This window comes from Calonectris borealis, chromosome 6 (assembly GCF_964195595.1).
Source record: "Calonectris borealis chromosome 6, bCalBor7.hap1.2, whole genome shotgun sequence".
NCBI classification, from domain to species: domain Eukaryota; kingdom Metazoa; phylum Chordata; class Aves; order Procellariiformes; family Procellariidae; genus Calonectris; species Calonectris borealis.
Genome location: NC_134317.1, coordinates 26,386,395 through 26,399,317, shown reverse-complemented (window position 1 = coordinate 26,399,317; position 12,923 = coordinate 26,386,395). Strand labels below are relative to the sequence as shown.

Genomic DNA, 12,923 nt, shown 5'->3' with positions numbered 1-12,923 from the left:
GATACTATTGTGATTTGCTGTGTCAAAAACCATGGTGCTGCACTTAACATGCTGCCTATTTGTTTTACATGACTCTCCTAAAGAACAGCCTTTCAAGTATGAGGCAGAAGTATAAATGAAAATTAATTTCCAGTAATATAGTAAGGAATATAGAGGAAAAATTCATAGTAATCTTCATTATTTTTTAATTTTCTTTGTCGTAGCTGGAGAAGCACCTGCCATAAAAAAAGAAATGCAGGATGTTACAACTAAATTGGGTGAAGCAGCTCAGCTAACATGCCAGATTGTTGGGAGACCTTTGCCTGATATTAAATGGTACCGCTTCGGCAAAGAACTGGTGCAAAGCCGAAAATACAAAATGTCATCTGATGGACGCAACCATACACTGACAGTAATAACAGATGAACAGGAGGACGAAGGCCTCTACACTTGTATGGCTACCAATGATGTCGGAGAAATTGAAACTAGTGGCAAGCTATTATTGCAGGCTCCTCCTCAGTTCCATCCTGGCTTCCCATTGAAAGAGAAATACTATGCAGGTGCAGGTGGCACCCTCCGCCTTCATGTCGTGTATATTGGCCGACCAGTACCAGCAATAACTTGGTTCCACGGCAACAAACCTTTGAGAGGATCAGAAACGGTTACTATTGAGAACACAGAGCATTATACTCATCTTGCTATTAAGAACGTCCAGCACAAGGCTCATGCTGGGAAGTACAAAGTGCAACTCAGTAACACATTTGGAACGGTTGACACTGTACTTAATGTGGAAATACAAGGTAATTAATTTTATTTTCCGTATTTTTGTGGAATATTTTCTCAAATATTTACTGGCAAAAGAACTAAAAATATCGTGCTTTTTCTTTTACAGATAAGCCAGATAAACCGGTAGGGCCAATTGTTATAGAGTCTATACTGAAAAATTCTGTGGTGATAAGCTGGAAACCACCAGAGGATGATGGAGGTGCTATGATAACCAATTACATCATAGAGAAACGTGAAGCCAAGGAAGGAACAGAATGGCAACTTGTATCTTCAAGCATTTCAGGCACAACCTGTAGAATTGTTAACCTAACTGAAAATGCAGGCTATTATTTCCGTGTTTCTGCTCAGAATACATATGGCATTAGTGAGGCACTGGAGGTTTCATCAGTTGTTGTTATGAAACCTCCATTTGGTAAGTGGATGCCAAAATACCAATTTCTGTATGCCCCTGTAATTACTGAGGCATGCTCACTTCAGGTTTTGAACCTTTTTTTTCTTTACAGAAAAACCAGGACAACCTGGTCAGCCAGTAGCAAGTGCTGTCACAAAGGATTCTTGTGTTGTCTCATGGAAGCCTCCTGCAAGTGATGGCGGTGCAAAGATTAGAACTTATTATCTTGAGAAGCGTGAGAAAAAACAGAACAAGTGGATTTCTGTAACAACAGATGAAATTCGTGAAACCGTCTATTCTGTGAAAGATCTTATTGAAGGTCTTGAATATGAGTTCCGTGTAAAATGTGAAAATCTTGGTGGTGAAAGTGAGTGGAGTGAGGTATCACAACCAGTCATTCCAAAATCTGACGTACCAATTCAAGCTCCACATTTCAAAGAAGAACTAAGAAATCTGAATGTGAAATTTCAAGCTAATGCCACGTTTGTCTGCAAAGTCACTGGTCATCCTAAACCAATTGTCAAGTGGTACAGACAGGGCAAAGAAATCATGCCAGATGGTGAAAAGATCAAGATACAGGAATTCAAGGGTGGATATCACCAGCTGGTCATCACAAATGTAACAGATGATGATGCCACAGTATATCAAGTTAGAGCTACCAACCAAGGAGGTTCTGTGTCTGGCACTGCCTCTTTGGACGTTGAAGGTGAATGAAGGGTCTCGATTCCTAAGACAAATTCTTTTTAAGCTTTGAATATTTAGACTATTGGTGCTTTTCTCATGTGCTTTTTGTCATGTGTTGTTTTTTCTTCCTGTTTCTATTCCAGTTCCTGCAAAGATTCACTTGCCCAAAAACCTGGAAGGCATGGGAGCTGTTCATGCCCTGCGAGGGGAAGTAGTGAGCATCAAGATTCCATTCAGTGGCAAGCCTCACCCCGTGATCACATGGCAGAAGGGACAGGACCTCATCGATACTAATGGACACTACCAAGTCATTGTTACGCGATCATTCACATCTCTGGTTTTCCCAAATGGTGTTGACAGAAAAGATGCAGGGTTTTACGTTGTTTGTGCCAAAAACAGATTTGGAATCGATCAAAAAACAGTTGAATTAGATGTGGCTGATGTGCCTGATCCACCAAGAGGTCTGAAGGTAACTGACATTTCAAGGGATTCAGTCAACTTAACCTGGAACGAACCAGCTACTGATGGTGGAAGCAGAATCATAAACTACATTATTGAGAAACGTGCTACAACAGCAGAGCGATGGATTCGTGTTGCACAAGCTCGTGATACACGGTACACAGTGGTGAACCTATTTGGCAAGACCACCTACCAGTTCCGTGTAATTGCAGAGAACAAGTTTGGCCAAAGCCAGCCTTCTGAACCTACTGATCCAATTATAACAAAGGAAGATAAGACCAGAGTAATGAACTATGATGAAGAAGTTGATGAGACCAGAGAAGTCACCACAGTTAAAGCAGCTCACTATTCTACAAAGGAACTCTATGACAAATATATGATTGCAGAAGAGCTTGGACGTGGGCAGTTTGGCATTGCACACCGTTGTGTTGAGGCAGTTTCAAAAAAGACTTACCTGGCCAAGTTTGTCAAAGTAAAGGGTGCTGACCAAGTTTTGGTAAAGAAAGAAATTTCCATTCTAAACATTGCTAGGCACCGAAATATCCTGTATCTTCACGAATCATTTGAGAGCCTAGAAGAATTGGTCATGATCTTTGAATTCATTTCTGGAGTTGACATCTTTGAAAGAATCAGCACAGCTTCATTTGAACTAAATGAAAGAGAAATAGTAAGTTACGTACGCCAGGTCTGCGATGCACTAGAATTTTTACATCGCCACAGCATCGCACATTTTGATATTAAACCAGACAATATTATTTACTTCACAAGAAGAAGCTCCGTAGTTAAAATTGTTGAATTTGGTCAAGCCAGACAGTTGAAGCCTGGAGACAGCTTTAGACTCCAGTTCACTTCTCCTGAATATTATGCGCCTGAAGTACATCATCATGATTTGGTCAGCACAGCTACTGACATGTGGTCTGTTGGTGCTCTAACATATATACTTCTCAGTGGCATTAATCCTTTCATTGCTGAAACAAACCAACAAGTTATTGAAAATATTCTAAATGCTGAATACAACTTTGATGACGAAGCATTCAAAGACATAAGCATTGAGGCCATGGACTTCATTGATCGCCTACTAGTAAAGGAAAGAAAAGCTCGGATGACAGCTGCTGAAGCACTTAACCATGTGTGGCTAAAACAGCCGACAGAAAAGACCAGCACTAAAGTCATCAAGACCTTGAGGCACAGGCGTTACTACCAAACTCTAGTAAAGAAGGAGTGGAACACAGTTGTGTCAGTAGCCCGCATTTCCTGTGGAGGCGCGATTAGATCTCAGAAAGGCGTAACGGTGGCTAAAGTTAAAGTTGCGCCAATAGACATTGGTCCCATTGCTGGGCAGATAAAACATACTGTTACAGAAGAAGGAGGGCATGCCAAATACGTATGTAGGATTGAAAACCATGATCAGTCCACACAAGTCACATGGTATTTTGGTATGAGGCAATTAGAAAGCAATGAGAAATATGAAATCAAATATGAAGAAGGTGTGGCAACCATGTACGTCAAAGATGTTTCTAAATCCGATGATGGTACCTACAGATGCAAGGTAGTAAACGACTATGGTGAAGACAGCTCTTATGCAGAACTTTTTGTTAAAGGTGTGAGAGAAATTTCTGAGCACTACAGATGCAGAACTGTTAGGAAAGTGAAACGACGGGTTGATACTATGAGACTGTTAGAGCGTCCACCAGAATTTACTCTGCCTTTGTATAACCGCACTGCATATGTTGGAGAAAATGTCAGATTCGGAGTAACTATAACAGTTCACCCAGAACCTCGCTTAACATGGTTCAAATCAGGCCAGAAAATCAAACCTGGTGATGATGATAAGAAGTATACTTTTGAATCAGACAAGGGTCTTTATCAACTCATCATCAATAAAGTCACTGAAGAGGATGATGCTGAATACAGTATTGTGGCACGCAATAAATATGGTGAAGACAGCTGCAAAGCTAAGCTGACTGTGATTCCACATCCACCTCCAGCAGATGCCACACTAAGGCCAATGTTTAAAAGACTGCTGGCAAATGCTGAATGTCAAGAAGGCCAAAATGTCAGTTTTGAGATCAGGGTGTCTGGTGTACCAAAACCAACACTGAAATGGGAGAAAGATGGTCAACCTCTATCCTTTGGTCCTAACTTTGATATAATTCATGAAGGTTTAGACTATTATGCTTTGCATATCAGAGATACTTTACCAGAAGACAGTGGTTATTACAGAGTTACTGCTACAAACAGTGCTGGATCTACAAGCTGTCAGGCTTATCTAAAAGTTGAACGCTTGAAATATGTCAAGCGCGAGTACAAGACTGAAGAAGAGCGGGAGAAGCACGTACAGAGGCAAATTGACAAGACCTTACGAATGGCAGAAATCCTTTCTGGGGTTGAAGCTGTTCCACTGACACAAACTGCACAAGAGGCTCTCAGAGAAGCTGCTATCTTATATAAACCAGCTGTTAGCACTAAGACCGTCAAAGGTGAATATGAAATTAAGAAAGAAGAAAAGAAGGAAGAAAGAAGACTTCGTATGCCGTATGAGGTCCCAGAGCCTCGCAAACATGTGCGCACTACTCTTGAGGAAGATCAGAACATTAAACACTTTGTGCCTCTGTCAGACATGAAGTGGTACAAGAGGCTGCGAGACCAGTACGAAATGCCAGGAAAACTTGAGAGAACTGTTCAGAAACGCCAGAAACGCATACGTCTTTCCAGGTGGGAGCAATTCTACGTGATGCCACTGCCACGCATTTCTGATCAGTATAAGCCTAAATGGCGCATACCAAAGCTAACACAAGATGACCTTGAAATTGTGAGACCAGCACGTCGGCATATCCCATCTCCAGACTACGAATATTACTATAGACCAAGAAGGCGATCGCTTGGTGACTTGTCTGATGAGGAATTACTCCTGCCTATTGATGACTATTTAGCCATGAAGAGAACTGAAGAGGAAAGACTGCGCCTTGAAGAAGAGCTGGAGTTAGGCTTTTCTGCTTCCCCACCAAGTAGAAGCCCCCCACGCTTTGAACTGTCTGCCCTTCGGTATTCTACTGCAGGAGCACAGGTCAGTTCAGAGGAAGAAAGAAAAAGAGACCTGAGGTATTCAAGCTATCACATCCCAACGAAAGCTGAGACCAGTGCAAGCTATGCAGAGCTTCGTCAACGCCATGACAGGGCTGCCTACAGACCACCTAAACAAAAGCAAAGAATAATGGATGAAAGAGAGGATGAAGAATTGCTCCGTCCTGTTGGCACTGCTCAACGACTCTCTGAATACAGGAGTGAGCTTGAATATATGGCAGAGGAGGAAAAGAGTAGACTCAGGAGAAGGAGGGAAAGAGAAATAACTGAGATCACATCAGAAGAAGAAGAAGAAATAGAAATGGTGCAACACGTTCACAGGGAATTTTCACCTCCCTCTAGATTACTAAGGAGAAGAAGATCTCTTTCTCCAACTTACATTGAGTTGATGCGTCCTGTATCTGAATTAATTCGACCCCGCTCAAGGCCTCCTGAAGAAAGTGAGAGAAGATCCCCAACACCAGAGAGAACTCGACCACGCTCACCTAGCCCAGTTTCTAGTGAAAGATCGCTCTCTCGGTTTGAGAGGATGGCAAGATTTGATATATTTTCTAGATATGAGTCCATGAAATCTGCTTTGAAAACTCAGAAAACTACGGAAAGGAAATACGAAGTTCTGACTCAGCAGCCTTTCACCCTTGACCATGCCCCTCGCATTACCCTGAGAATGCGCTCACACCGGGTACCGTGTGGCCATAATACCAGGTTCATTCTAAATGTCCAGTCAAAACCAACTGCTGAAGTGAAGTGGTACCATAACGGTATTGAGCTCCAGGAGAGCAGTAAGATACATTTTACTAATACCAGCGGTGTATTAACTCTGGAGATTCTCGACTGCCACATTGATGACAGTGGAACATACCGGGCTGTATGCACAAACTACAAAGGGGAATGCTCTGATTATGCAACACTAGATGTTACTGGAGGAGATTACATTACATACTCTTCCCAGCGGAGAGATGAAGAAGTACCAAGATCAATTTTACCTGACTTGACAAAAACAGAGGCATATGCAGTCTCCTCATTTAAGAAAGCATCTGCTACAGAGGCAAGTTCCTCAGTAAGAGAGGTCAAATCAGAAATGTCAGCAACAAGAGAATCACTTTTATCATATGAACACTATGCTGCTTCTGAAGAAAAAATTAGTGCAGCTGAAGAAAAATCATTGGAAGAAAGGACTGTACACAAGGCATTTAAAAGCACTCTGCCAGCAACAATCCTTACAAAACCACGGTCAATCACAGTTTCTGAAGGGGAAACTGCACGATTTTCCTGTGATGTTGATGGTGAACCAGCACCAACAATAACATGGCTCCGTGCAGGTCAACCCATTGTTTCTTCGAGGCGCTTCCAAGTAACACGAACACAGTACAAGTCTACCTTTGAAATTTCTTCGGTCCAGATGTCAGATGAAGGAAGCTACACTGTTGTGGTGGAAAACTCTGAAGGAAGACAGGAAGCGCATTTTACTTTGACCATTCAAAGATCAAAAATTCCTGAAAAAGCAATTACATCGCCTCCAACAATCAAATCTCCTGAGCCTCATGTAAAGTCTCCAGAGCCAGTTAAGTCTCCTAAACGAGTCAAATCTCCTGAACCCATCAGCGGTCCCCCAAAAGCAAAGTCACCACCTGCAGACAAAACAGCACCAGCAGAGAAAGTACAATTACCGACTGCTTCTCCACCAAAGATAAAACAGCATCTGAAAGCAGAAGCTCTTGGAGATAAGGTAAAGTTATCCTGTGCAGTTGAAAGCAGTGTTTTAAGTGTCAGAGAAGTGGCTTGGTATAAGGATGGCAAAAAACTGAAAGATGACCATCATTTCAAGTTTCATTATGCAGCAGATGGCACCTATGAGCTCAAAATCCATGAGCTCACAGAATCTGATAAAGGAGAATACACCTGTGAAATTATTGGGGAAGGAGGTGTTTCAAAAACTAACTTCCAGTTTACTGGCCAAGTATTTAAAAACATCCATTCCCAGGTAAGAGGAATATCTGAAACTCATAAATCAGTTCAGAAAGAAGATGAGTTGCTTACAGTTTCTACCCAGAAGAAATCAGCAGTGGCAACCGAAGAAAAAGCAGCAGTTCAAGAAGTCATTAAAAGGTCAATTGTTACTGAAGACGTCAAACAACTGAAAGCAGAAGTTAAAACTTCTTCAACTAAAATGACAGTGTCCGATGGGCAGAAAGTGACACTGAAAGCCAACATTCCTGGTGCCTCTGAAGTAAAATGGGTGCTGAATGGAATGGAGCTGAGAAATTCAGATGATTACAGATATGGTGTCTCTGGAAGTGATCACACACTAACTATCAAAAAGGCTAGTAATAAAGATGAAGGTATACTCACCTGTGAGGGTAAAACTGATGAAGGCATTATTAAATGCCAGTATGTTCTGACCTTTTCTAAAGAGCGCTCCAACGAACCAGCATTCATCATGCAGCCTAAGTCTCAAAATGTCAATGAAGGACAAGATGTATTGTTCACCTGTGAAGTTTCTGGGGATCCTTCTCCTGAAATTGAGTGGTTTAAGAACAATCAACTTGTAAGTATTTATTTAATATATTTATTTGAAAAATTAGAATTATTCATAAACCTGATCTCAATGAAACCATTTTTTCCCTCCTCAGATTGTTGTTTCATCACACATCAGAGTAACACGCTCTAAAAACATATATTCTCTTGAGATTCAAAATGCCGCAGTGAGTGACACCGGAAAATACACAGTCAAAGCAAAAAATTATCACGGGCAGTGCTCTGCTACAGCATCTTTGACTGTACACCGTAAGTTTGCTCTCTGGGTCTTGTGTTCAGACTAACCACAACTTTTTGCTGTGGTGTGTCTACTAAAATGACTTATGATAAAAGCCACTAGTAATGTTGATTAAGGTATTTAAACAAGTTCCTATTTCTTTTGTATATTATATATATAGAACTAAAACAGCATTAGAAATCTTTATAACACCCACAGAAGAGCAAACAGATGCTCTATTACATCAGTAGATGCATGTTAACAGAAGGCTATGATCATTCCTTCTAGGATGACTGTGTTAAGACCTTGGTGCTGGCAATTACTCTTTCCTCATTTACTAACAGAATCTGTTCCAATAAAACAAAGTAATTCCACAGTTAAAAATGTTTATGGTAACTTAAAATACTAAACCCAGTTCAGTTATGGCTATTGGCGGTACCATAACCCAGTTCCTGGCATCAAGGGGTTGCTATGATTTGCTTCTATGACTGTGCTTGGATTTAAAGGAAAGCTACAGTGATTGAGCTTGTCTGTTGCCTTTAATAGCTACGGAACAATGCAGTGAAATACGGACTTTCCTATACCACGTAAGAACTTGAAAATGTCTCACAACTGCTACAAATGTGAACACACAATTTCTCACTGTCTAATTCTAGTAACGGTTCTAATAGAAAATGCTGTGTGACGACCTATTTCTTAAGTATGTTTTTCCTTCAAGCTCATACATACGGGTAGCAGTTCCATTTCCTACTTGTTTCATTTATAAATTACTGTTTGTGATTTGGACATCTTGAATCAGATGATTGTAAACAATTTTATACTGCACTGCAGTTTTCCATTGAAAGCATACTGTGCTGTCTCTTCATTTTTGTAAAATTAACCATATAGAACTGCATGACTTTGTTCGTTAATGTGACATTATTGGTTTTTCCTTCTATGTCTGCGATGCTCCCCAGCTCTAATTGAAGAACCTCCAAAAGAGGTAGTAGTGAAGACAAGTGGCGACGCAAGCATGCACGAAAGTTTTTCTTCTCAGTCCTTTCAAATGGCTTCTTCTAAACAAGAGGCTTCATTCAGCAGTTTCAGCAGTAGCAGCATGACTGAAATGAAATTTGCAAGCATGTCTGCCAAAAGCATGTCCTCCATGAAAGAATCCGTTGTAGAGATGAGCTCCAGCAGTATTATGGGGAAATCTAGTATGGCTCAACTGGAGAGTTCAACTAGTAAAATGCTTAAATCAGGTCTGAGAGGTGAGCAATACAGTTACTGGTAGAGTTAGTGCTTCAAATATCCGGAAGTAGTCCTCAGAGTAAACCTGCTGCATGGCTTAGTGGAAACAGACTAACCTGGCATTTCTCTTCCTGTTTTGTAAAGGAGTACCACCCAAAATTGAAGCTCTCCCATCCGATATCAGCATTGACGAAGGAAAAGTTCTCACACTATCTTGTGCCTTTTCGGGTGAACCTGCTCCTGAAATAACATGGTACTGCAGAGGGAGAAAAATTACCAGCCAGGACCAGCAAGGGAGATTCCACATTGAAACCAGTGAAGATCTAACCACTCTGATCATCATGGATGTCCAGAAGAACGACGGTGGACTTTATACCCTAAATTTAGGAAATGAATTTGGTACCGATTCTGCCACTGTGAATATTAATATTCGATCAATTTAGAGGGCTTGATCTGTATTATTTACACTTGTCTTTTTACAAGTGATTCGTATATGGACTGAAATATCTGATCTGTAAATATAAAAAAAAAATATTTTTGTACCTACCTGAATGAGACAAAGTCCAGAGCTATACATTATGACTTATAGTCATTATTGACCTAAGAATTTTAAACACTTTTTTCACTGACATGTACATACTGTATATAGCCGAAGTTAACGGTTATGAAGTTTTGTACCATTTATTTTATGACATTTTGAAACGTAACTTTTGGAACTAACAGTTGGTAGGAGAAAGTTTCCTAGCAAACGACTACCCTGCTCAACATTTAACTAATTTTTGCGCCTCAACTCATTGTTGATGTCTAAGAATGCCTCAACAGGTAGAGAGGCTCCCTGTTGAAGACTACCTACACCTAAGAGATGATACTGTGCATAGTATTTCATACATGCACAAATATTTATGTTGAATCAGAAATGTAAGGCATTGGTGATGTTTGCAATTACCCTCCTGTAAGCATTGCTTTAATGTTTTACATTGGATCTGATTATGTCATAATTTCCATACCTGACTGACAATTTTTGGACAAAGTGCAAGCGGCCAGCACTTTGTTCACCCACTGTCTGTGTACTGTTTCTGACATATTGACTGCCTGAATAGTTTTAAAAAAGTAACATCACCTGGCCATCCCCTTAATCAACGAAGCTATTTAGGTACTCAAGTGCAGCAGCAGTACCCCCTCTCGGAGGTTCGTAGGGTGCAGTGATTGAGTTTGTGTGGTAGTATTAGACATCCAGTAGTCACTTCCAGGCAACTAAGCAAGGAACCACAGTTTGAAAACAAACTGTTGTTACAACATCAAATACCGCCCTGCACTTCAATTTGCTTTAGTTCTCCTAATGTAGTAATGAGTCTTGTTAGCTGTTGAACCTCCTTGAGATAGAATTGTTCATTTGAAATAAAGCATGCTTTCTGCACCATAAAATCTGCAACTCCTTGTTATTTATTTATTATGTTTTGTTTTTACAGTTACTGTACTATACTACAGAAAAAGAGTGGCTGAAAGAAAAGACTAGGTAGAAATGCAATTCTCCAATGTAAACCAGGTAGCTAACTGTTGAAAATCCAGCCATCTATCAGAAACAGCCTGGCCACCAGAAAGTCAGCCTTAAAAAACCAAAGTTTTCTTCATAGGTTCTTCATTGACACAGGATGAATTCTAGCACATGCCTAAGCATTATGCTGTTCTTATTATCCCTCTGTTAAGTGAATTTCCAGGCCTTCCACTACACCCTATATGGATAAATTGCTTATCTCTCTTCTTTATAGCTGGTCTCTGCTCAAAGCAGTTAAAAAACTGCCTCCAGAAAATCTGGATATTGCCTCCTTTTTTCAGCAGCTGCAACTAGTATAGACCAGTTGACCCTAATTGCCTGGACTTACAAGTTCTCACCTCCATGGGTGATTAAGGGCCCATGCCCCATCAGTTCTTCATCCCTCAAGTCAGCTGACATATCTATAGAAGCAAAGCCTGCCTTTACATTCCTGGGGGGGAATCACAAATCCCATGCAGGCCGGTCACAATTTTGGTTATCTATGGGAAGAGAGTATCAAGGTGAAAGGAGCAACTCTGCTTCTAGAATTCACTCTGGTCACTAGAAAAAGCTTGAGAGCAAGTACGCTCACAGCAATGCAACACTGCTTCAGGGGCTGCAAAATTCTCTTAAGCAGAGCAGGAGCATTAGTCAGCAACACTACGCATCACTATGACTCCCAGTATACTACTACTACTATTACTAAAAAAAAGCTCAAGTTTGTCAGAAGTAGTAAAGCAGGTAGTATGTTTAAAAACCTATTCCAAGATGACTCACTATAGAAGCAGACTTTTTTTTTTTTAATTTCCTATAAACCTATATGCTATCAACCACTAGCTATTCAAATGATGCAGAAAAGCTAATAAACGGGGATGAAACAAGGACTAAAGAAAAAATAAGGATTTCAGGTGAACTAAGTTTTGGGTCAGGACAAGATCCAGACTTTTTCAAGTGATAGAACCAGGAACATTCAGAAACAATCATAAAGATGGACGAGTTTTAAGAATGCGTGGTATTTCTTCCTTAGGGAGGAAAGTAAAAAAGAATAATAAATATGAGGTAAAAAAGGCCATTTATTTCAATCTTTAAAGCATTTAAAGAAAAAAAAACCTCAAGAAAGCTTCTCATTTTAATTGTATTAGATGTTTAAAAAAAACCAAACTCAATAGAAGACAAAAATACACAGATACAGTCTTGTTTAACCAAGAACTAACTTGTATACACAGGCACACAATAAAATTATCACTAAAAATGCACTAGTCAGTCACCTCAGCAGAAAGTAATAGTGACAGACAGCATCTCCAGATTTAAGCATGGACTCTTCTCCATAAATGCTACTGGACACTCAGTCTTCCATGGCCTCTACTGAGTCTAGACATATTTACTTGATCAAGAGGAAAGCACACTGGTGTGGCAATGTAAGCAAGTTTGTTCTGCCTGCACCTCTCTGGCCCAATGCTGCACAGTATTTAAGCAAGCACACGTAACTTTAAGCAGATGAGTCACTCACATGCCTAAAAATAGGTTTTAAAGTACTTGCAGGCTTTGCTGAAGCACAGTCTTAATAGATAACTTTACATGCTAACCTTTTTTCACAAGACTGCTAAGCGAATGCTAATATAGTATGACACTGATGAAGTCACAACCTAAAGCTTCACTATTGTTTCACAGAACACATCCCTAAACAGTAACATTTTTCGAGACAACAGATTAAGCCATCTCTAGGTAAAAAATAAACATAAAATAAACATAAAATGAGCAATGAATATTTCAAATTATTTGCTTATTATATGCAGGTCAAATATTGGGATTTTTAACTGTACAAGCTGACATTTACTCTCTTTAAAGATAAAATCTATTGCACTATAGGACCAAGTTCAGAAAACTGTCCTACCATTGCTGTGTGTGAAGGCATTTGGACTTCATGTTTCCTAAGTCCTGACACGTAAGGAAAAACTTTTTAGCAAAATCCGTAAGCTGTTGTATAAATTCTACTATAGGGCTATACATTCTCTAACACT

General features: G+C 40.1%; 1 protein-coding gene across 1 annotated transcript in view; it reads left to right on the top strand.

Moving 5' to 3' along the window:
- TTN (titin) overlaps nt 1–11,287 on the top strand; it is a 246,608-nt gene extending 235,321 nt beyond the window's left edge. Inside the window, exons 319-325 of the mRNA XM_075153897.1 lie at nt 204–779; nt 872–1,177; nt 1,269–1,862; nt 1,984–7,931; nt 8,017–8,170; nt 9,095–9,388; nt 9,513–11,287. Coding sequence (XP_075009998.1) covers nt 204–779; nt 872–1,177; nt 1,269–1,862; nt 1,984–7,931; nt 8,017–8,170; nt 9,095–9,388; nt 9,513–9,811 — 8,171 coding nt within the window. The 3' untranslated portion in view covers nt 9,812–11,287. The remainder of the gene's footprint in view (nt 1–203; nt 780–871; nt 1,178–1,268; nt 1,863–1,983; nt 7,932–8,016; nt 8,171–9,094; nt 9,389–9,512) is intronic.
- The last annotated feature ends 1,636 nt before the right edge of the window (nt 11,288–12,923 follow it).